At 42.8% G+C, this 26350-nt stretch overlaps 1 protein-coding gene across 1 annotated transcript in view; it reads left to right on the forward strand.

Moving 5' to 3' along the window:
* The window catches only part of LOC144891825 (putative sperm motility kinase W), a 44789-nt gene extending 18819 nt beyond the window's left edge, over nt 1-25970 (forward strand). Inside the window, exons 9-12 of the mRNA XM_078776562.1 lie at nt 1069-1223; nt 6162-6246; nt 12635-12789; nt 25714-25970. Of these exons, the coding sequence (XP_078632688.1) occupies nt 1069-1223; nt 6162-6246; nt 12635-12789; nt 25714-25746 (428 nt within the window). The 3' untranslated portion in view covers nt 25747-25970. The remainder of the gene's footprint in view (nt 1-1068; nt 1224-6161; nt 6247-12634; nt 12790-25713) is intronic.
* The last annotated feature ends 380 nt before the right edge of the window (nt 25971-26350 follow it).

Here is a 26350-nt window from a genome sequence, read left to right on the forward strand (position 1 = left end):
GGAATATTTCGATTCAGTAAAATTAGAGCAGCAGTAAAACCATCTATCCAGTTATTAAGCAGAATCATTCCACTAAACCTTCATTGTCTGGTTAGGATTGTTCCAGAGACTACATTGTAGTTTGGATGCTGGACTGTTCACCCAGTAGGCAAGCCTGAAATACATTCCTTCAATCTCTTGAGACAAGGAAATCTCACCGATTGGATAACCCTACAAACGCTCACTCTACTTGTTCAAACATATATGAAAACTATCCCAACAGGTCACAACATTTCTTCAACCTATTGGCAAATCAAATTCCCAGTATTGATTTGTTCATGTTTAAAACTCACAATGTACACTTTTGTGCGATTTTAAACATTTTTTTCAAGGAATCTGTTAATAGCTTAATTTCTGAGGAGAGGTGAGGTTTGACCCCCAAAATAGGTATTTGCTCTCCTCTCTGAAACGACACACGATTTTGATGAAACTTGACCACAACCTTCATCATCCATGATGTAGCAACGTTTGTTCACAGCATAACAAAAATGAAGGTCTAAGGTGGTTTCACGGTGTGTACCCCGGTTTAGAATAGGTACACCGTATCCCTGGGCATTGTAAGAGGCGACCAAAGGTTGGCGTCAGGAAGGGCATCCGGCCATAAAAAACATTGCCTCAAACAGGGAATCATGATTGTCATGGGGGCCGCAAGGCTAACCCCCGCTCTAGCGGGGGAAAATGGCCTTAAAACGATCATTCATTCATTCATTTTCAAGGTGGTTTGAGGGTGGTCTTAACCCCACAAGATAAGGTATGTGCTTTATTTTCTGGGATGAAACTTGACCACAACCTTCATCTCCCACGATGTACTGAAGTTTGTTCACGACATTAAAAAAAATCAGGCGTTTGCCTCCCAAAATATGTATTTCCTTTCCTTTCCATTACATATTTTGTACGCCATTCACACTTACCAGTGGTTTCCTGGTTCTACCAGGTGAGCCCAGGGACATTGCCTTTATTTTTTTTTCAAGGAATCTGTTGATAGCTTAATTTCTGAGGGGTCCTCGTCTGACATATTTTGATGTTTAGATGATGAGATTCAAGAAGATAAGGAGGATGTTTCTTTGAGTTCTTCACCTGAAGAACTAGAGAGAAAGAGAATGAAGGGAAATGGTGAACAAAAGTTGGAAAAACAGGAGGAAATAAAAATTGACGATGACAGTCAAAGTGTCCGGCTGTCTGTGGTGAGTAGACAATTCTGGTTTGTTGTTGTGATGATGAAGTGCAACTTATTCATTTAAAAAAACCTTCATGAATGTTGCTATGAAAATGGGGTCGTTGGCCAGGATAAATTTGATGTTTGGGTAAATATCTAAGAGGTTTATTGTATCACATGGTGTAATTGTAGAACTTTCAAAGGAGATTGAAGAATTGAGAAGAGTTTGAGAGAGAGAGGGGGATCGGAAGAAATTGAGTTTTAGAAGCATTAAACTTTACTCGATTACATGTGCCCCACTGGGAAATCTTGCCCACATCCGAATTTAAACAGGTGGCTGTGATGAAACGAGATGTAGATCGAGTGAGGGAAGATGGGGCAGATGGGGAAAAACATGGAGGAATGTCATGTCGAGTCATCAGCACACAAGTGCATTTGGTTATTTCTAGAAGAAAAAGGTCAATGATAAAAAGACAAAAGAGTGTGGGAGAAAGGACGGAACCCTGAGGGACACCGCTGTTGATAAGGAGGGAGGGAGATGTTGAACCATCAACCATTACAGAGATAGAGCGGTCGGAGACAAAGCTCAATACAACAGAGCAGAGTGTAGGAGGAAACCCGAAACAAGGAAGCTTGGATATCAGACCTCGATGCCAAACTCTGTCAAACGCTTTTGAGATATCAAGGCCTACAATAAAGGATTCCCCAAAGTCTCAGAAAAGAGGCCCAGACATTCGTTATGTAAGAAAGGTATCACCGGTAGATCTTGCCTTGCTAAAGCCTAATTGATGGTCAGATGGAAGACTGAGATCCAAGATGGTTGAGAAAATGGTTATTGAGAAGACATTCAAAGACTTTGGAAATAGTAGCAGTCAGAGCAGTGGGATGGTAGTTGGGAGGGTTTGAATGATCACCCTTCTTTAAGATAAACTGTACTAAGGCATGTTTCCAGGAAAGAGGAAAAGTTTGGGTTTTTCAACAAAAACGGAAAATGAGCAAGCACAAGAGCAAGTTCTGAAGCACACACCTTCGAGACACGAAGTGGAGTGCCATCTTGTTTGTATGCCTTGCATGTGTCCAGAAAGAGGGATACTTTTATGACTCCATGAAAAGAGATTACAGGGAGTGGCATTGGATTGGTAAGGGGTGCTTCAAAGAGAGATGGAATGTTAAAAAGTCATCCATTGTGAAATTAGATGAGAAAAGAGAACCAAAAATAGATGCTTTATCAGTCGGAGAGACAGCAATAGTACCATCGGAACGGAAAAGCAAAGGAAAGGCAGAGCAACAGAAGTTGTTGGAGATACTTTTTCTTAAGACCAGAAAGATCTATTTGTGGAAAAAGATGAGAGGTTGTCACAATTCTTTTGGAAAAAGGCATGTTTCGCCTCACTAGTAACATGTTTGCAATAATTTCTGGCAGATATGAAAGCTGAATGTGAGTCAGAGGAAGAAGAGTTTTTCCATCTCCGACATGCCGCATCCTTTTTTTTTTTTTTTTTTTTTTGTATACAAGATCGAGGCTCGTGAAAGAGCTAACATTAATCACACAAAAAGACAAACCGACACACAAACACAAAAAACAAGGGGAGCGGCAGACAAGATGGGGAGAGAGGGGGAAGGACACAAAAGAGAGGGGGAAGAGGGGGAAGGACACAAACACAACATTTGAGAGCAGGGACATCGGGAGGACTTGGGGGGAGGTGGGAGAGGATTAAAACATATGAACACTGCAAGGACTCTGGGGTGAATTACCGGGGGTAGAAAAGATCAAGGTTTTCGATGGGGGACGATAAGAGATGGTGGTGAACAGCTGTTTTAAAGACCTGGAGGGAGGAGTGGGATTGAAGGGAGTGGGGGAGTTTGTTCCAGAGGCGGGAGAAAAGGGGAATGAAAGAGTGAAGGTGAGCAGAGAGCTTAGACTTTGGCAGTTTAACCATAAGAGGGTTGCAGGCAGATCTTGTGCGACCTGAAGGAATATTGGGGGGACAGAGCACAGAGAGAGCTGGGGGAGCAAGGCCGGAGAGGAGTCGGTAGAAGACAGAAAGACCACCAACCTGCCTGCGGTGAGTGAGTGAAAGGCCCTCGGCGTTGACTACATTGCAGGAGATTCCAATGATTCTGAAAGCTTTGGCCTCAACAGCGTGAAGCCGAGCAAGGTGTGAGGCAGGAGCACCAGCCCAGAGGGGGGAACAGTATTCCATTGAGCGGCGGATGAAAGCATTGTATGTGGTGAGGAGCTCAGGTGTGCCAAGGAAGGACTTCGCACGACGGAGGATGCCCAGTCGGCGACTGGCTTTGGAGGCCAGCTTGGAAATGTGGTTTTCCCAAGAAAGATCATGGCAGATAGTGAGACCCAAAAGCTTGAGCGACAGAACTTCTTGGAGAGGATTGTTGAGAAAGTAGATGGGAGGGTTGTCCAGTCGGTCCTTTCGGAGAGACATTGTAAGAGTGTGAGATTTGTCAGGATTGAAAGACATGTTCCACTTGTTTGACCAGTCTGTGATTTTGTCCAGGTCTGCAGAGAGTGAGGAGGCTGCAGACTGCCGATCTGAGGGATGAGGAATGGAGCGACAGAGAGTAGAGTCGTCAGCAAAGAGATAGAGAGGATTTTCAAGAGAGTCAGAGAGATCATTGATGAAGACCAGAAAAAGCACAGGGCCCAGAACACTACCTTGGGGAACTCCAGCCTGAACAGGAAGAGGAGATGAGAGAAACCCATTCAGGGCCACACGTTGACTACGACCAGAGAGGAAGTCCGCCAGCCATGCGTGTAGATTTCCATGGACACCAAAGGAGGAGAGTTTGGAGAGCAGAGCAGGGTGCCAGACCGTATCGAAGGCACGTGAAATGTCAAGGGAGACAGCTCTAATTTCCTGTTTGGCGTTGAGGACCTCCATCCATTGTTGAGAAAGCAGAAGCAGCATGTCCAGAGTAGAGGACCAGAGGACCTTTGCACGAATGGCTGCATAGCAGGAATTGTTGAACCATCAATTGGTAGGAGAAATTGACTAGAAAGAGAAGGGGATTCAAGCCTCCATTCCTGCAACAATAACTTCAGCTATACGTTCAGCAGAGATAGAGGCATCGCCTCAGGAAAAGCAGTAGTCTTTCCAGGGAATTTTAAATTTTAATTTTTTTAAATTTGATATGTCTTTGTATGTATGATATGATATATGTCTTTGGGGTGTATGATATGTCAAAGGAAATTTGAATTTATGCTTCTTTGAGTAATGGAAAAATTTTCTTTCCATGCTTTCTGACTTTCATGAAATTACTTGCCATAATTGGAGGAATGCGCCATTGCAGAGGTTATCAGATTTGAGCAAAATTCATAGCAACCTCTTGGATACTCTACTGTCACCATATCAAATGCCTTGATCAATTTATCAATTCCATATGCAATGCCTTCATAAGGTGCTTGGCATCATCTGGTGAGACAGAATACCGAACACCTCAATCCTAGACCACTGTCGAATCCAAGGGATTGAGTATTTCCTGATGCAAGCCCAGTGCTGCTGGTCAGGACACCACACACGCATGGAAGACCATAGAATCCCGAGCGCTTTTCGATGGACAACTTATATTTGGTAAATGGTCACTTGGTGGACAAAGGAAGTTGGGGTGTCCTTAAGTTGACACAAGTCTTGCGCCATTGCAGTTATCACCTGGTAACATCAGGCCACAAACAAGTCAGCTTGGCGTAACATCTGCCACAAAGGGCTGGACCACTTTGAATGTGAGAGACTTGCTATCGAGAAACAGCAGAGGCAAGAAAGGAAAACCTGCCAACGTCCATCTCTGCAAGGACCAGTCTATACTTGCGATGTTTGCGGTACCCTCTGTGGGCCCCGCATTGGACTATAAATACAGCCATTGCACGACACACAATGCTTCGGATCACACGAACGAAGGGAAGACATTCCTCCAAAACGATGACTCACACCATCATTGTTTTCAAAACAAGCTTAGGTTAAGGTGATGTTACGGGTCTTTGTGAAGGTATAATCTCTGAAGTTAATGATGTGTTTAAATACTTCGTTTAAATAAATACTTAGTTGTTTTTGTATTACTTATCTATCAGATGTTGATTTTTATTTTGTATTACTTTGTGAGACTTTCCTTCAGGTGTTGTTAGATGTTAGCATATAAAAGTTTGACTATTCTTCAAGTTTTACTGCATTAACAGTTAATTATGTCGTGTGAACACATTATTGTGATGCGACTTGTAACATTGACAGTAACATTCACTTTTATTATTCCAAGGGGCATCATTGCTGAAGGTTGAAACCCCTTCCAAAGAAAGTAGATATATTATCTATTCTTTGGTGAAATAGCCTTTTTTTCAAACTTTCGATGAGAGCAGGATTTTAAGATTATTTTACCACTGTCAGACTTGGTCAAATAGTCAGTGTCACTCCATAGCACGAATTTCATTTCATGACTGTTGGAATACATGACAATGTGTATGAATTTCCTTAACTGCTGATCAGAGCCACGGGTGAAGTGTACACCATAATCAATAGAAAGTAAAAAAATAATTTTTGAAATGAAAAAAGGGGAATTTTTTGACTCAATTGTCACTCCATAATGATGTGGAATGCCCCCTCTCCTCTTCCCCTGTTCGTTCATTCCCTGTTGTTTGTACCACTGTCAGTTCTACTTTGCTCTCACATGAGCCACGCTCCTGTAAATAAAAAAAAGTCAGAGTACTGGATTAATTTGTGCTGATATTTCGTGTACATATTTTGGTGTTTTCGCTTTTTAATTGCTTAAACCTGGAGGTTTATTGTTCTTTGTGTGCTGTGTGTTTCATGTTTAAGTTTGTACATTGTTGAATGGAATTTAGATATTATTATTCATGACAGCATGATTAACAGATTCCGTGCTTAGTGTATACCAAGCGATGTGCCGACCAGAGCTACTCACATTCATACGATAGTGATTCTGTGATCCTTTCCTGCAGGCAGAAGGAAAGAAGAAGAATTTATTTACATGTATTCGCCATTTTCTACAAAGATGTTGCAAACCAAGTTGTCTCAAACGTCAAGGTAGGAAGATCAGCATTGAGAAGAGCAAAAACCCATTTGGTACATGCTTATCATCAATAAATTTTCATTGGACAGTTGAGCAACTGCTTTGTTAAATGTTTGGCTTTCCTAAAATATTATTCAGCTTTGCTAAATTATTGTTTGGCTTTGCTAAAATTATTTAGGCTTTGCTAAAATTATTGTTAGGCTTTGCAAATGTATTTTTCAGCTTTGCAAAAATATTGTTCGGCTTTCCTGAAATATTGTTCGGCATTGCTAAAATATTGTTCTGCTTTCCTGAAATATTTTTCAGCTTCGCTTAAATATTGTTCTGCTTTGCGAAAACATTGTTCGGCTTTGCTAAAATATTTTTCTGCTTTGCTAAAATATTGTTTGGCGTTGCTAAATTATTGTTCTGCTTTGCTAAAATATTGTTCGGCTTTGCTAAAATATTGTTCTGCTTTGCCAAAATATTGTTTTGCTTTGCTAAAATATTGTTTTGATTTGCTAAAATATTGTTTTGCTTTGATAAAATATCATCCGGCTTACCTGAAATATTGTTCGGCTTTGCTAAAATATTGTTTTGCTTTGCAAAAAGATTGTTTTGCTTTGTAAAAATATTGTTCGGCTTTCCTGAAATATTGTTCGGCTTTGCTAAAATATTGTTCGGCTTTCCTGCAATATTGTTCGGCTTTGCTAAAATATTGTTCTGCTTTGCTAAAATATTGTTCGGCTTTGCTAAAATATTGTTCTGTTTTGCTAAAACATTGTTTGGCTTTGCTAAAATATTGTTCAGCCTTGCTAAAATATTGTTCTGCTTTGCTAAAATATTGTTCGGCTTTGCTAAAATTTTCTGCTTTGCTAAAATATTGTCCGGCTTTGCCAAAATATTGTTTTGCTTTGCTAAAATATTGTTTTGCTTTGTTAAAATATTGTTCAGCTTTGCTTAAATATTGTTCGGCTTTGCTAAAATATTGTTTTGCTTTGCTAAAATATTGTTTGGCTTTGCTAAAATATTGTTCTGCTTTGCTAAAATATTGTTCGGCTTTGCTAAAATATTGTTCGGCTTTGCTAAAATATTGTTTTGATTTGCTAAAATATTGTTTTGCTTTGCTAAAATATCATCCGGCTTTGCTAAAATATTGTTTTCATTTGCTTAAATATCGTTCTGCTTTGCTAAAATATCATTCGGCTTTGCTAAAATATTGTTCTGCCATTCACACTTGCCAATGGTTTCCTGGTTCTACCAGGTGAGCCCAGGGACATTGCCTTTATTTTTTTTCAAGGAATCTGTTGATAACCTAATTTCTGAGGGGTCCTCGTCTGACATATTTTGATGTTTAGATGATGAGATTCAAGAAGATAAGGAGGATGTTTCTTTGAGTTCTTCACCTGAAGAACAAGAGAGAAAGAGAATGAAGGGAAATTGTGAACAAAAGTTGGAAAAACAGGAGGAAATAAAAATTGACGATGACAGTCAAAGTGTCCGGCTGTCTGTGGTGAGTAGACAATTCTGGTTTGTTGTTGTGATGATGAAGTGCAACTTATTCATTAAAAAAAACCTTCATGAATGTTGCTATGAAAATGGGGTCGTTGGCCAGGATAAATTTGATGTTTGGGTAAATATCTAAGAGGTTTATTGTATCACATGGTGTAATTGTAGAACTTTCAAAGGAGATTGAAGAATTGAGAAGAGTTTGAGAGAGAGAGGGGGATCGGAAGAAATTGAGTTTTAGAAGCATTAAACTTTACTCGATTACAATTTACATGTGCCCCACTAGGAAATCTTGCCCACATCCGAATTTAAACAGGTGGCTGTGATGAAACGAGATGTAGATCGAGTGAGGGAAGATGGGGCAGATGGGGAAAAACATGGAGGAATGTCATGTCGAGTCATCAGCACACAAGTGCATTTGGTTATTTCTAGAAGAAAAAGGTCAATGATAAAAAGACAAAAGAGTGTGGGAGAAAGGACGGAACCCTGAGGGACACCGCTGTTGATAAGGAGGGAGGGAGATGTTGAACCATCAACCATTACAGAGATAGAGCGGTCGGAGACAAAGCTCAATACGACAGAGCAGAGTGAAGGAGGAAACCCGAAACAAGGAAGCTTCGATATCAGACCTCAATGCCAAACTCTGTCAAACGCTTTTGAGATATCAAGGCCTACAATAAAGGATTCCCCAAAGTCTCAGAAAAGAGGCCCAGACATTCGTTATGTAAGAAAGGTATCACTGGTAGATCTTGCCTTGCGAAAGCCTCATTGATGGTCAGATGGAAGACTGAGATCCAAGATGGTTGAGAAAATGGTTATTGAGAAGACATTCAAAGACTTTGGAAATAGTAGCAGTCAGAGCAGTGGGATGGTAGTTGGGAGGGTTTGAATGATCACCCTTCTTTAAGATAAACTGTACTAAGGCATGTTTCCAGGAAAGAGGAAAAGTTTGGGTTTTTCAACAAAAACGGAAAATGAGCAAGCACAAGAGCAAGTTCTGAAGCACACACCTTCGAGACATGAAGTGGAGTGCCATCTTGTTTGTATGCCTTGCATGTGTCCAGAAAGAGGGATACTTTTATGACTCCATGAAAAGAGATTACAGGGAGTGGCATTGGATTGGTAAGGGGTGCTTCAAAGGGAGATGGAATTTTAAAAAGTCATCCATTGTGAAATTAGATGAGAAAAGAGAACCAAAAATAGATGCTTTATCAGTCGGAGAGACAGCGATAGTACCATCGGAACGGAAAAGCAAAGGAAAGGCAGAGCAACAGAAGTTGTTGGAGATACTTTTTCTTAAGACCAGAAAGATCTATTTGTGGAAAAAGATGAGAGGTTGTCACAATTCTTTTGGAAAAAGGCATGTTTCGCCTCACTAGTAACATGTTTGCAATAATTTCTGGCAGATATGAAAGCTGAATGTGAGTCAGAGGAAGAAGAGTTTTTCCATCTCCGACATGCCACATCCTTTGCACGAATGGCTGCATAGCAGGAATTGTTGAACCATCAATTGGTAGGAGAAATTGACTAGAAAGAGAAGGGGATTCAAGCCTCCATTCCTGCAACAATAACTTCAGCTATACGTTCAGCAGAGATAGAGGCATCGCCTCAGGAAAAGCAGTAGTCTTTCCAGGGAATTTTAAATTTTAATTTTTTTAATATGATATGTCTTTGTATGTATGATATGATATATGTCTTTGGGGTGTATGATATGTCAAAGGAAATTTGAATTTATGCTTCTTTGAGTAATGGAAAAATTTTCTTTCCATGCTTTCTGACTTTCATGAAATTACTTGCCATAATTGGAGGAACGTGCCATTGCAGAGGTTATCAGATTTGAGCAAAATTCATAGCAACCTCTTGGATACTCTACTGTCACCATATCAAACGCCTTGATCAATTTATCAATTCCATATGCAATGCCTTCATAAGGTGCTTGGCATCATCTGGCGAGACAGAATACCGAACACCTCAATCCTAGACCACTGTCGAATCCAAGGGATTGAGTATTTCCTGATGCAAGCCCAGTGCTGCTGGTCAGGACACCACACACGCATGGAAGACCATAGAATCCCGAGCGCTTTTCTATGGACAACTTATATTTGGTAAATGGTCACTTGGTGGACAAATGAAGTTAGGGTGTCCTTAAGTTGACACTCAAGTCTTGCGCCATTGCAGTTATCACCTGGTAACATCAGGCCACAAACAAGTCAGCTTGGCGTAACATCTGCCACAAAGGGCTGGACCACTTTGAATGTGAGAGACTTGCTATCGAGAAACAGCAGAGGCAAGAAAGGAAAACCTGCCAACGTCCATCTCTGCAAGGACCAGTCTATACTTGCGATGTTTGCGGTACCCTCTGTGGGCCCCGCATTGGACTATAAATACAGCCATTGCACGACACACAATGCTTCGGATCACACGAACGAAGGGAAGACATTCCTCCAAAACGATGACTCACACCATCATTGTGTTCAAAACAAGCTAAGGTTAAGGTGATGTTACGGGTCTTTGTGAAGGTATAATCTCTGAAGTTAATGATGTGTTTAAATACTTCGTTTAAATAAATACTTAGTTGTTTTTGTATTACTTATCTATCAGATGTTGATTTTTATTTTGTATTACTTTGTGAGACTTTCCTTCAGGTGTTGTTAGATGTTAGCATATAAAAGTTTGACTATTCTTCAAGTTTTACTGCATTAACAGTTCATTATGTCGTGTGAACACATTATTGTGATGCGACTTGTCACTCCTTGACAGTAACATTCACTTTTATTATTCCAAGGGGCATCATTGCTGAAGGTTGAAACCCCTTCCAAAGAAAGTAGATATATTATCTATTCTTTGGTGAAATAGCCTTTTTTTCAAACTTTCGATGAGAGCAGGATTTTAAGATTATTTTACCACTGTCAGACTTGGTCAAATAGTCAGTGTCACTCCAGAGCACGAATTTCATTTCATGACTGTTGGAATACATGACAATGTGTATGAATTTCCTTAACTGCTGATCAGAGCCACGGGTGAAGTGTACACCATAATCAATAGAAAGTAAAAAAATAATTTTTGAAATGAAAAAAGGGGAATTTTTTGACTCAATTGTCACTCCATAATGATGTGGAATGCCCCCTCTCCTCTTCCCCTGTTCGTTCATTCCCTGTTGTTTGTACCACTGTCAGTTCTACTTTGCTCTCACATGAGCCACGCTCCTGTAAATAAAAAAAAGTCAGAGTACTGGATTAATTTGTGCTGATATTTCGTGTACATATTTTGGTGTTTTCGCTTTTTAATTGTTTAAACCTGGAGGTTTATTGTTCTTTGTGTGCTGTGTTTGATGTTTAAGTTTGTACATTGTTGAATGGAATTTAGATATTATTATTCATGGCAGCATGATTCACAGATTCCGTGCTTAGTGTATACCAAGCGATGTGCCGACCAGAGCTACTCACATTCATACGATTCAGTGATTCTGTGATCCTTTCCTGCAGGCAGAAGGAAAGAAGAAGAATTTATTTACATGTATTCGCCATTTTCTACAAAGATGTTGCAAACCAAGTTGTCTCAAACGTCAAGGTAGGAAGATCAGCATTAAGAAGAGCAAAAACCCATTTGGTACATGCTTGTCATCAATAAATTTTCATTGGACAGTTGAGCAACTGCTTTGTTAAATGTTTGGCTTTCCTAAAATATTATTCAGCTTTGCTAAATTATTGTTTGGCTTTGCTAAAATTATTTAGGCTTTGCTAAAATTATTGTTAGGCTTTGCAAATGTATTTTTCAGCTTTGCAAAAATATTGTTCGGCTTTCCTGAAATATTGTTCGGCATTGCTAAAATATTGTTCTGCTTTCCTGAAATATTGTTCAGCTTAGCTTAAATATTGTTCTGCTTTGCGAAAACATTGTTCGGCTTTGCTAAAATATTGTTCTGCTTTGCTAAAATATTGTTTGGCGTTGCTAAATTATTGTTCTGCTTTGCTAAAATATTGTTCGGCTTTGCTAAAATATTGTTCTGCTTTGCCAAAATATTGTTTTGCTTTGCTAAAATATTGTTTTGATTTGCTAAAATATTGTTTTGCTTTGATAAAATATCATCCGGCTTACCTGAAATATTGTTCGGCTTTGCTAAAATATTGTTTTGCTTTGCAAAAAGATTGTTTTGCTTTGTAAAAATATTGTTCGGCTTTCCTGAAATATTTTTCGGCTTTGCTAAAATATTGTTCGGCTTTCCTGCAATATTGTTCGGCTTTGCTAAAATATTGTTCTGCTTTGCTAAAATATTGTTCGGCTTTGCTAAAATATTGTTCTGTTTTGCTAAAACATTGTTCGGCTTTGCTAAAATATTGTTCAGCGTTGCTAAAATATTGTTCTGCTTTGCTAAAATATTGTTCGGCTTTGCTAAAATTTTCTGCTTTGCTAAAATATTGTCCGGCTTTGCCAAAATATTGTTTTACTTTGCTAAAATATTGTTTTGCTTTGTTAAAATATTGTTCAGCTTTGCTTAAATATTGTTCGGCTTTGCTAAAATATTGTTTTGCTTTGCTAAAATATTGTTTTGCTTTGCTAAAATATTGTTCTGCTTTGCTAAAATATTGTTCGGCTTTGCTAAAATATTGTTCGGCTTTGCTAAAATATTGTTTTGATTTGCTAAAATATTATTTTGCTTTGCTAAAATATCATCCGGCTTTGCTCAAATATTGTTCTGCTTTGCTAAAATATTGTTTTCATTTGCTTAAATATCGTTCTGCTTTGCTAAAATATCATTCGGCTTTGCTAAAATATTGTTCTGCCATTCACACTTGCCAATGGTTTCATGGTTCTACCAAATGAGCCCAGGGACATTGCCTTTATTTTTTTTCAAGGAATCTGTTGATAACCTAATTTCTGAGGGGTCCTCGTCTGACATATTTTGATGTTTAGATGATGAGATTCAAGAAGATAAGGAGGATGTTTCTTTGAGTTCTTCACCTGAAGAACTAGAGAGAAAGAGAATGAAGGGAAATGGTGAACAAAAGTTGGAAAAACAGGAGGAAATAAAAATTGACGATGACAGTCAAAGTGTCCGGCTGTCTGTGGTGAGTAGACAATTCTGGTTTGTTGTTGTGATGATGAAGTGCAACTTATTCATTAAAAAAAACCTTCATGAATGTTGCTATGAAAATGGGGTCGTTGGCCAGGATAAATTTGATGTTTGGGTAAATATCTAAGAGGTTTATTGTATCACATGGTGTAATTGTAGAACTTTCAAAGGAGATTGAAGAATTGAGAAGAGTTTGAGAGAGAGAGAGGGGGATCGGAAGAAATTGAGTTTTAGAAGCATTAAACTTTACTCGATTACATGTGCCCCACTGGGAAATCTTGCCCACATCCGAATTTAAACAGGTGGCTGTGATGAAACGAGATGTAGATCGAGTGAGGGAAGATGGGGCAGATGGGGAAAAACATGGAGGAATGTCATGTCGAGTCATCAGCATACGAGTGCATTTGGTTATTTCTAGAAGAAAAAAGTCATTGCTAAAAATAAGGAAGAGTGTGGGAGAAAGGATGGAACCCTGAGGGACACCGCTGTTGATAAGGAAGGAGGGAGATGTTGAACCATCAACCATTACAGATATCGAGCAGTCGGAGACAAAGCTCAATACGACAGAGCAGAGTGAAGGAGGAAACCCGAAACAAGGAAGCTTGGATATCAGACCTCAATTGCAAACTCTGTCAAACGCTTTTGAGATATCAAGGCCGACAATAAAGGATTCCCCAAAGTCTCTCAGAAAAGAGGCCCAGACATTCGTTATGTAAGAAAGGTATCACCGGTAGATCTTGCCTTGCGAAACCCTAATTGATGGTCAGATGGAACACTGAGATTCAAGATGGTTGAGGAAATGGGAATTGAGAAGACATTCAAAGACTTTGGAAATAGTAGAAGTCAGAGCAGTAGGATGGTAGTTGGGAGGGTTTGAACGATCACCCTTCTTTAAGATAGATTTTACTGAGGCATGTTTCCAGGAAAGAGGAAAAGTTTGGGTTTTTCAACTAAAACGGAAAATGAGAAAGCACAAGAGCAAGTTCTGAGGCACACACCTTCGAGACACGAGGAGTGCCATCTTGTTTGTATGCCTTGCATGTGTCCAGAAAGAGGGATACTTTTATGACTGCATGAAAAGAGATTACAGGGAGTGGCATTGGATTGGCAAGGGGTGCTTCAAAGGGAGATGGAATGTTAAAAAGTCATCCATTGCGAAATTAGATGAGAAAAGAGAACCAAAAAGAGTTGCTTTATCAGTCGGATAGACAGCGATAGTACCATCGGAACGGAAAACCAAAGGAAAGGCAGAGCAACCGAAGTTGTTGGAGATACTTTCAGCTTATGACCAGAAAGATCTACTAGTGGAAAAAGATGAGAGGTTGTCACATTTCTTTTGGATAAAGGAATGTTTCGCCTCACAAGTTACATGTTTGCAATGATTTCTGGCAGATATGAAAGCTGAATGTGAGTCTGAGGAAGAAGAGTTTTTCCATCTCCGATATGCCGCATCCTTTGCAAGAATGGCTGCAGAGCAGGAATTATTGAACCATCAATTGGTAGGAGAAATTGACTCGAAAGAGAAGGGGATTCAAGCCTCCATTCCTGCAACAATAACTTCAGCTATACGTTCAGCAGAGATAGAGGCATCGCCTCAGGAAAAGCAGTAGGCTGTCCAGGCAATTTTAAATTTTAATTTTTTTAATTTGATATGTCTTTGTATGTATGATATGATATATGTCTTTGAGGTGTATGATATGTCAAAGGAAATTTGAATTTATGCTTCTTTGAGTTATGGAAAAATTTTCTTTCCATGCTTTCTAAGTTTCATGAAATTACTTGCCATAATAAGGTTAACAGATTTGAGCAAAATTCATGGCAACCTCTTGGATACTCTACTGTCGCCATATCAAACGCCTTGATCAATTCATCAAATCCATATGCGATGCCTTCATGAGGTGCTTGGCATCATCTGGCGAGACAGAATACCTAATAGTCTGCAAGCCACCCTGGTAAACCTAGAAATGTTGAGTACCATGAGGTTTTATGGTAGAAATGTAATCTATGGGTCTTGGGGACTCAGAAACTTCCGGATGCTATTTTGCATCTGTGTAGCATTTTGCATAATTGCCCTAATTAGCATATTAATTAGGTCAAATCACTAAATACGGAATATCTTGATAAATAAGCAACATGGAGACTTTGGACCTATGTTTTCGACCCCAAGGAATCCAAATAACACGGTTTTAATCTCCTAAAATCCCTCCAACTATCCAAAATCCAATATAGCCGTCATGCATAACAATATAAATCTTAAAATCACCTAAACTCAGAAATTGTTAAAGATACGGATTTTATTTTGATGAGCACACCCATGTTTTTTACCTCAAGGAACTCATATAACACTATTTAAAAACCCCTATCTCCCATCTGTTTACCTGAAAGAACATAAATTTCACATATCTATTTGTATATCTATATGTCGACATACAGACTTGGCATTTAATATGGAATTTTTTTTTCTTGACTTGGGTTTACTTTCTGAACTCGGTATATCAATCTGGTGAGTTTCTTTTATGCTTCGGTGATTTCTTTGTTAAAAGAACCATGTCACTGATTGTCTGTCGCAGCAAGAAGTCAATAACAGGATTATATCACAGGTGGCGTGACAAAATGTACGGACAGGTACATTTGACGATTGGCTTCACAATCGGGTATATAAGGGTTGTTGCGTTCTGTATTAGTGGAAATCAACTGCTGCACATCTACAAAAGTTATTCCCGCTTCCTCTGGAGATGGTCCGTCAACTCGACAATGCTGTTTGTCATGGAGTGGTGGCTTTACGAAATTCTGGCATGAAACAGCGTGCTATTGCTTCGCAGTATGGCATCACTCAAGGTCAGGTGTCAAAGATCCTGAAACGAAATGCTCAGAGGGGTGTCCCGACTCCAATACTGAGGCCAGGACGTCCCCGCAGAACAACAAGGAGGGATGATCGCCAGCTGCACCGGATAGTTCGCAATGGCCGTACCAAGTTAGATAATCGGCTTAGGGCTGAGTGGCAGCAACTGACAAATGTGCCTGTATCCAGAAGGCTAGTCAACCAACGACTGGTTCAAGCAGGCTATCGTGCCAGGCGTCCCCTGAGAAAGCCACGTCTGACCAGACAACACCGCCAGCGCCGATTGCAGTGGGCCAGAGAGCACCGTCAATGGCAGCCAGGACACTGGAATCACGTGATCTTCAGTGACGAGTCTAGATTTCTGGTCTATTGTCAAGATGGCCGCGTCCGAGTGTGCAGACAAGTGCATGAAACCTACAACGAAGATTGTATAGTGCCAAGAGTCCAAGCTGGAGGTGGTGGGGTGACCGTTTGGGCTGCTTTTCATGCAGGGGGCAAAACTGACCTGGTTGTTCTGAATGGAAACCTGAACCAGTTCAAGCACAGGGCCATTCTGGAAGAAACATTGCTTACATTTGTTCGTGCAGCCTTTCGAGGAAACTTTGTCTTCCAAGATGACAATGAACTGCCTCATCGTGCTCGCATGATCCAACACTTTCTTGCTGACCGTGGTGTAAAGCATATGGTGTGGCCTGCCATGTCCCCGGATATGAATCCGAAAGAGAACTTGTGGGCAGAATTAACGCGTCAAATCGACAACTTGGACCAGCAGCCTGCCTCTGTGCGTGAATTGCAGCAGGCTATTGTAACTGCATGGCAAGCGATTCCTGTCCAAACCTTGGCAAATCTCGTGAACAGCATGCCTCAACGTGTACGTGCTCTCCTGAATGCTCGTGGGGGTTACACGAAGTACTGAACTGTAATTTTACTGTCCGTAATCCCAGTCGTAATTTAACTTTTGATTTCATTCAAAAAATGTTTGGCTAATGTGCAAAATAAAGAGATACTTCTGGAAAACGAACAGAAGATTAACACAGTACTGTCCGTGAATTGAGTTCGATATCAGTTTACATCACTTTCAAGGATCAATTTATTTGCTTTGAAATGTCAAATGTGGTTTTTGTTTCTTTTAAAGGTCACATTAACAAAATCTAGAATAATTTCAACATAATTCCAATGAACTTTTCGTTCTAAGTCATCTTGAAAAGTAAGTTCACCCCCACAAAAAAAAACATTCCATATTAAATGCCAAGTCTGCATATATTTATATATATATATATATATGTATATATATATATATATATATATATATATATATATATATGTATATATATATATATATATATATATATATATATATATATTATATATATATATATATATATGTATATATATATGTATATGATATATATATATAATATATATATATATATATATATATATATATATATATATATATATATATGTATATATATATGTATATATATATATATATATATATATATATATGTATATATATATATATATATATATATATATGTATATATATATGAATATATATTGTATATATATATATATAGTGTATATATATTTATATATATATATATATGTATATATATATGAATATATATATGTATATATATATGTATATATATATGTATATATTATGTATATATATATGTATATATATATGTATATATATATGTATATATATATGTATGTATATATATATGTATATATATATGTATGTATATATATATGTATATATTGTTACAGACACGACTTTGATGTTAAGGTGGGCCGAGCGGAATGGCCGTCGTGTCCGCACAAATTACCCGATTGTACCCGAACGTTGACGAAGCCACGCCACGCTGGCTCAATAAGAAAAAGAAGACACCCGGCTGGGTTATAATGACAGACACCAATGTTTCGATTCTCAATTATATTCGTAAGGAAAGGTTAGATTACAGGGGCTAGAGGTATATCACAGGAAGACAGGCACTTAGACACACTCTTATATTAACCCCGGACAGACGACAGGTAAACGGGACAACGGCTGACTCACACGGGGATTGATGGCAAGGAAAGGCAGATAGCGATGGCTCAAGGTGCACTCTTGGCTCAAAGCAGGGTACAGTCCGGTCCAAAGATGCGGGGAGGTCACAGCGCTCGGAGGGGACGTTCTTTCTCAGGCGGGTCTTTCTCTCTCAGCGATCGCAGGCAACGTTCTTTCTCAGGCGAGGCGCATCTGACTCAGCGCTCGCAGGTACCTCTTTCTCCAGCTGGGGGCGCATCTCTTCTCACTTCCGGTAAGTCGCCACGTATATCCGGCGGGGAGTGACACGCCCTCGGCTCGCTAGCGCCGCCCCAGATGGAATCGGTCCGCCCTTCTGATTGGGTGCGGGGGGTTACCAGGCTCCGCCCTTGAGGAGGAGCTGACAGCCAGCCCCTCCGTGGTAACCCCGTGGAGCGCGTGGTCAATGGCGCTAATCGAGCCGGTGTGAGGACGCATCCTCCCCCGCGCCGCCGCCATCTCCTCTGTTGTTGTTGTAATTGTTGGGGAAGAAGATGGAAGGAGGTATGGGAAAGGTCCTAAACTCACTACTGATGCCATATAATCACATTCTGGTGCAACGAAGAGTCATAATTAATGGAAACGAGGCCTTAACTGACATAGACTAAGAATAACTAGCAAGATGTCCGAAAGTTGTCTACGTGTGGTGCGGTGGACCTGGGCACGACATTTAATGGGGGAATAAGGGGAAGGTCGGCTCTACTGATTGTTGTTTACAGACAATGGGACTAGGGAATGGGGGATTGGGGATAGTTGGGGAGTATTGGGGAAATAGGGGAATATTTACAAGTGGATATGGAGGCCAAATTCCATATTCGCAACATTGCACCCTTCTCTACCCTCGGGGCGTCCCGACCCGATAAATTTTTACCTAGTTTAGTGTGGCACTCAGATGTAGTCCCTCTACTATTAACTCTACCCTGAGTGCGACAGTTTTACAGATGTTCACAAATGAGTAAATATGTCCCCCTGCGACGTTGCACCCTTCTCCTCACAGAAACACACCCACAGGATAACCGAATCCGGAAAGAGTTCTCAAACTACACATACAGCCGGTAGGGAGCATTATTTACAAGACTACGCTGCTATTTACACTACGATCCAGGACCTGTTTTTGGAGGAACACATGCAGATGTTATGCATAGAGAGAGCGCGCTTGCCAACATCGATACACCAACCCACGAGTGCTCTGTGGCCGACGGCCTTTAATAACGTGCAGAGCACCCTTCCCGAGCATCAAAAGCACCACCCCACCACCAATCGGTGCAGTCACCATTGTTCATTGGAATAAAAATAAATTCGACAACCCCTAACCCTGCAGGTGTCTCTTGCTCTTCTTGTGGTGCACTTGGTGTTAACTAAAAGTGGTTCACCTGTATGGCATAGGTGCCACGTTGACCCATAGGTCCATCCCCGGGTGGTGCTTGGCCGCAAACGAACTGCGGTCCATTGTGGGTGGCCACAAACATTGCGGTCCATATGGTGTATCGATCCCGGCAGCAAACAGCGAAAGTGCAGGCCCACAACTGCGCAGCCAGCACCTCTCTCTCCTCTCTCTCTACCCCAAAGCCAGATCCTCGGAGGTGGGAGACAAAAGAAGCAGACAAGTGAGTAAGGTGGTAAGGGCGCAAAAGTGCACGCAATGTAAGGTGATGCACACTGGGGGCATATGGGAACCAGGTGAGACAGGTACGTTCCTATCGTACGCCCCCCCCCCCCCCCACCAGGTAACCTACATGGCCCCTCCCTTACCCCTTACTGTATCCACAAAACACAACACTACCCATAAACATCTACTTTACAAATCAACAAACATCCCTACTGTCTTCCCCGTTCCTCCCATAAACCAAATTCGTCTTCTCTCCCTCCTAACCAATCAAATTTGCCATTTTCAACTCTCATCAAAATTTGCCATCTCCAACTGCACATCAAAATTTGCCATTACCAATTCATCATCAGTCCCTCCTAGGGAGGGAGAGATGGAATCACCCCAATGTCTCATCCACGTCGTGATGCGTCTCACAAATCCACAGCAATCTCATTTCCTGCAACAAAACAAAGAAAACACAGGTGTGGAGTCATCATCATCACCACAGGTAAGTGGCTGCGTATGGTGCGACAGGTTCATCAATCCTAACTATTTCCTAAATGACTTTAACAACTTTACACTACCCGGGGTCTTTCTCCGGCCAAACCATTGGCCCTCTTACACTATGGGTTCTAAAAACCAATTCCCATTGGCCAAACTGTGGTGCGCTTCAATTTGGGGTCTCACTCCCCCGATTCATCTCCCGGTGCCCTCGCACAATTTCTGGGCTGCGGCGTGTACCTCTCCCAGTGGGTCTACCCACCTGCACACCTCCACCACTGCAGTTGCCTCCGAGCTTACCTGCTCCTTGCCCTAACCTAACTACCTGGGGAAGGCCCTCTGGCACTCTCCCCACTCGGTGCCCTCTCTGGCACTGGGCTACCCGGGTCCGTCCTCCGGATCCTCGGGCCCCATCCACAACTCTACCGGCTCCCAGAGCCCACCTGCGGCCTCACCTGGCCGACATCCTCACAGTGGTGGAGTGCTCAACCAACTACACACACTAACAGGCTACACGCCCAGCCATTTCCACAACACTAATGCACCCATTCACAACACCATTCTGCAACCGCACCACAGATGCCAATATCCAACCACAATTTACCTGTACCCTCTACCTAACACTTACACTACCCGCCCCGGGTATCCGTGATGGGGGTCCACTCTTCCCCCATTCACACCTTCGCACCATGCACACCACTCCGTACCACTTACTCCAACTCTCTCCACACACCTGTACTTGCACACCTGTGCTCTCACACCTGGTGCCACCTGCACCCTTCTCTCCCCAAGCGCATTCGCGCTGATCCACACACTCACTACTCACACACTGCTCCACACACCTGTCCAGTTGCACACCTGTGCAATCACACCTGTTCAATTCTCACCTGTTCAATCTTCACACACACGGCATCATCTCAGCTAACTACTCCCTTCTGAAACTTGCGCTTCCCAGTCGTCCCTTTAAACTATTGCGCTCCCTCGTCATTATAATCCATACTAAACTACCTGCGTCCCCACTACAGGTATCAGTCACTAACTAACCTTAACGTCACCTAATGTCATCTTCTAGGGCCCTATCCATATAACCTAACCCACCCGGGCTAGTTTTCACTGCCATACACCCCATAAGCTATTGCTCCTTTGCCCCCACATGGGAAGGATGGTGGATTTGCCATCCCACCACATCGGGGGTCTCTCACTACCAATTTTGCACATCAAATTTCAATAAATCAAAAATTTGCCAATCACTGCCCATCATCTGCCAATCACTACTGCCAATCCCTTGCCAATCATCAAATTTTGTTTTTCTCTAATTTTGGGGCCAAAACACTATCCTCATCACCCAGTCTCCTCACTAATACCTCTCGGTGCGCCAATCCCTGTCCAAAGCCCGGCTTCGTAAAGCCAAGCCATGAATGCGGGTTGTTCTGTGCCAGCGGCTGGATACATCCCGCATTCGGTGCAGGGAAGGAGGTTTACCCGGGCCGAGATCCCACGCACCATCTCGGCACGGAGCCATCCCATGGCTCGATCTCGGCCTGCCGGAATGCCTCACCAAAAAGTGGTCGCCATGACGACCCTTTCTATCGGGCTGACCGCTCCGCCTAGTGGAGCACGGACGCGGCCGTTCAAAGCGAGGCCCAGCACGCACCGAGGGCCCGATTCGGCTATAAGTCGTTCTAAACTCTACCCCGTCTAACATCGATGCTTCACCTGGACGCTTACATCCCGCAGCCCGTTCCTTGCTCACACATCCAGCCGTGCCCATGCTCCTCGTACCTTTCCTTACACACCCAGGTACACCCATTCCACTCACAGCCTTGGTCACACACCTGACCACCGAACACCTTGGCACACATTCGTTGCTCGCACACCTCACCAATACACCGCTTCGCGCCCCCTCCTCGGTCACCTCCTCTGTGACAATCACAGGTGTGCCCTCATTCGCACACCCAACCACGTGCCTCACCACCAACTCCAGCGTGCATTCCCACTCACGCTCTACCATTCCAGGTGTGCATCCTTCCATCCCAGGTGTACATCCTCGCTCACCTGTCACAACCAGCTCACTCTCCTTGTCACTCTCACTACTCTCACCTCCATTCCTGACAGCGCACTCACCCTTACTCTTGACAGCGCACTCTTTCCTCATGCACCTGTCCGTCACACACCTTTCTCGCGCACACTCTCCCGTTACACCCTCTGTAACACTCACCACAGGTGTGCATTCTTCCTTACTTTTGACAGCGCACTCTTTCCCCATGCACCTGTCCGTCACACACCTTTCTCGCGCACACTCTCCCGTTACATCCTCTGTAACACTCACCACACCGCGCTTCCATGTGCCCCCTCGCACACGCGCTACGACCGACTCACTCTCGCCAGCACCCTCACTCCTTGGCACGCACTTTTTCCTCACACACCCCAGAGTCGGACTTTCTCGCACACCTCCTTTTTCGCACACCAGACCTGTCGCACACTTCACCAACGGCCTCTCACGAACACCCGGGTCTATCTCGACCCCCAAGCTTATTAAATCCCCTGGCGCATCATACGCACGACCATATTGGTCACCACTTACACCGGGTCCTCTTCCTCTTCGCTTCTCCTCCATCACCTGCGAATCCCTCATCCGGTTAATGAGCACATCATCACGATCCAAACACAGACTTTGGACCAGTTCTTTTATCTCCTCTTTTATTTCTTTCTTATCCCCTCTCCGTCGCTTCTTAATTTCGCTCATCCCTTCTTCCACTTCTTCTAGTTTCTGCTTCACCTCTTTCATTCCCCGGTACGTCTCCTCAAGCTCATCCTCTAAGGCTACCTTGACCGTTTCCAGGTGCGTCCTCACCTGCCGGTCCTTCGTCTCCATTACCTCTATCACCTCGTCCAACCTCGTTGTCAGTCCCTCACGTACCATCTGACATTCCCTCTTTGTCGCTATCAAGTCGTTTTTTATGTCGTTTTGTGTCGTTTTTAAACCTCCTAATACCGCAGTGTTCCTTTGAACCTGCTCCACTAACTCCGTTTGTCCCACCGTCAGCTGCTCCACCTCCTGCGTCAGGTCCTCTATGCCCCCTTGCAATTTTACAGTCCCCTTTCTCACCTCCTTCTCCATGCGCTCCTTACAGTGCCTCACCTCCTCGCGCACTCCTCCGACCTCCTCACTCACTCCTCTTCTGATCTCCTCTCCCATCACTTGCATCTCCTGCCCAGATGCCACCCTCATCTGCTCCATTTCCTCCCTGTGAGCATCCAGTTTGGTTTCTACCCCCATTCTGACCCCCTCTATCTGCTGCTCCATTTGTTTAACTTCCCTTTCCGCTTGGTCCCTCATGTCCCTCAATTTGCCTTCCATCCTGTTTTCTAACCCCTCTAACCCATTTTTCACTCCCTCTATTTGATTCTCCTGGGCAGCCATTCTATTTTCTACCCCCTCTAACCCATGTCTCACCTCTTTTATCCCATTGTCTAACCCCTCAAAATTTTTGTCTAACTTCTCAAAATTATTGTCTAACTTCTCACCAGTACCCCTCGCTGCGTCCCTCATTACCCCCATTTCGTTTCCCATTACCCCCATTTGGCCCTCCATTCGCTCACCCTGAGCATCCATCCGGTTCCCCATTACCCCCATTTGGTTTTCCAATCGCTCACCCTGTAGGTTGAGGGACGCCTGCATTTGCGCCATAAATTGCTCCATGAGGGCCTGCATTTGGGCCATTCCTCCCACTTGTGCAGCGGGTGCGGCCGCCGTAGCTATGTGCGAGGCGCCATTTCGCGAACCTGCCGCCCTCACTGCTTCGCTCTCCTCATGTCCCTCATGTCCCTCAATTTGGTCCTGGACCGACCCTGCTTCACTCTCCCCTACCGGACCCCAGCCGTCTTGATCCGCCATGGCGCGACTTGCAAAATTCGAGTTTTCGTAAAACAAATCCAAAATTTTTTTTTTCGTTATAATTTCGGCGAGTGCAGTAACCGCGGGACCGCGCTCCGGATCGATTTTGTCGAGCGCCGTACGCGCTCCGGATCGATTTTGTCGAGCGCAGTACGCGCTCCGGATCGATTTTCCCTCCCAAAATTTGGGCCTAACTAATTTAGTCCCGGGTCCGAATCTCACTCCTCGACACCAATTGTTACAGACACGACTTTGATGTTAAGGTGGGCCGAGCGGAATGGCCGTCGTGTCCGCACAAATTACCCGATTGTACCCGAACGTTGACGAAGCCGCGCCACGCTGGCTCAATAAGGAAAAAGAAGACACCCGGCTGGGTTATAATGACAGACACCAATGTTTCGATTCTCAATTATATTCGTAAGGAAAGGTTAGATTACAGGGGCTAGAGGTATATCACAGGAAGACAGGCACTTAGACACACTCTTATATTAACCCCGGACAGACGACAGGTAAACGGGACAACGGCTGACTCACACGGGGATTGATGGCAAGGAAAGGCAGATAGCGATGGCTCAAGGTGCACTCTTGGCTCAAAGCAGGGTACAGTCCGGTCCAAAGATGCGGGGAGGTCACAGCGCTCGGAGGGGACGTTCTTTCTCAGGCGGGTCTTTCTCTCTCAGCGATCGCAGGCAACGTTCTTTCTCAGGCGGGGCGCATCTGACTCAGCGCTCGCAGGTACCTCTTTCTCCAGCTGGGGGCGCATCTCTTCTCACTTCCGGTAAGTCGCCACGTATATCCGGCGGGGAGTGACACGCCCTCGGCTCGCTAGCGCCGCCCCAGATGGAATCGGTCCGCCCTTCTGATTGGGTGCGGGGGGTTACCAGGCTCCGCCCTTGAGGAGGAGCTGACAGCCAGCCCCTCCGTGGTAACCCCGTGGAGCGCATGGTCAATGGCGCTAATCGAGCCGGTGTGAGGACGCATCCTCCCCCGCGCCGCCGCCATCTCCTCTGTTGTTGTTGTAATTGTTGGGGAAGAAGATGGAAGGAGGTATGGGAAAGGTCCTAAACTCACTACTGATGCCATATAATCACATTCTGGTGCAACGAAGAGTCATAATTAATGGAAACGAGGCCTTAACTGACATAGACTAAGAATAACTAGCAAGATGTCCGAAAGTTGTCTACGTGTGGTGCGGTGGACCTGGGCACGACATTTAATGGGGGAATAAGGGGAAGGTCGGCTCTACTGATTGTTGTTTACAGACAATGGGACTAGGGAATGGGGGATTGGGGATAGTTGGGGAGTATTGGGGAAATAGGGGAATATTTACAAGCGGATATGGAGGCCAAATTCCATATTCGCAACAATATATATGTATATATATATGTATATATATATATATATATATATATATATATATATATATATATATATATATATATATATATATATATATATATATATATATATATGCATACTGTATATATATTATATATATATAATATATATATTTGGATATATATACATATAGGCGAAGATGGATATATAGGCTAAGCCTGTTGTTGGCTTAGCGGTTAGGGTGCCGGCTTGGGATCCTACGATCCTGGGTTCGAATCCCGATCGATCGCTGAATTAACGCCAGGGGGGTTGACTCAGCCTGTCATCCTTCCGAGGTCGGAAAATTGAGTACCAGCTTGCTGGGATGAATGATCCCGGTGTGTACCCCGATTTAGAATAGGTACACCGTATCCCTGCGCATCGTAAGAGGCGACTAAGGGTTGGCGTCAGGAAGGGCATCCGGCCATAAAAACATTGCCTCAAACAGGGAACCATGATTGTCATGTGGCCCGCAAGGCTAACCCCCCGCTCCAGCGGGGAAAATGGCCTTAAAACGATCATTCATATAAATAATATATATATCTTTTATTGATACCCCATGTGTTTCATTTATTTTTAACCTCATGTATTAAACTAACTCCTATATTTGTACTAATTGTGCCATTTCCTCTTTTTCAGATCCTGAATCATGGCCAAGCACTGCTTGTTTGAACCTTGTTTTGGAAAAGGCAAAGACTGGAAAACCATCGGCAGGAGCTCCAACTGTGCAAATCCTTTGTGGTGACACTGATGTATTCTTGCTACTCGTACTGTCACGTGAAAAAGTAAGTACACCCCATGTAAAGTTTTGACTTTTTCAACATATTTCAACATACAGCTATTTGATCATTTCAACAATATTGATAGATAAAGATGAAATAATAAAACAAATATCATGAAACATTTACATTTTGTAGTCCATTGTATAATTTAAATAAACATAAATGCAAATTTCGCATGTGGAAAAAGTAAGTACACCCCTATATTTATCACTACTTCAAATACCTAAAATTAGAATCAGGTGCACCAGCTCAGGTGCAAATGATTAGAACATCGTTAGAGAGGATCTTGGAGGAACCTGTCTTATTTAAACCTCAGACATTTAGTTTGGTTTGCTCTTTGTTGTTGAAGTGTGCGGCGTCACCATGCTGAGATCAAAAGAGCTCTCTGAGGCCTTCAGAAAGAAGGTTATGGATGCCTACGAGTCTGGGAAGGGATTTAAAAAGATCTCCAAACAATTTGAAATCAATCATTCGACTGTCCGGAAGATCATGTA

The sequence above is a fragment of the Myxine glutinosa genome, chromosome 4, assembly GCF_964187855.1.
Source record: "Myxine glutinosa chromosome 4, kmMyxGlut1.1, whole genome shotgun sequence".
NCBI classification, from domain to species: domain Eukaryota; kingdom Metazoa; phylum Chordata; class Myxini; order Myxiniformes; family Myxinidae; genus Myxine; species Myxine glutinosa.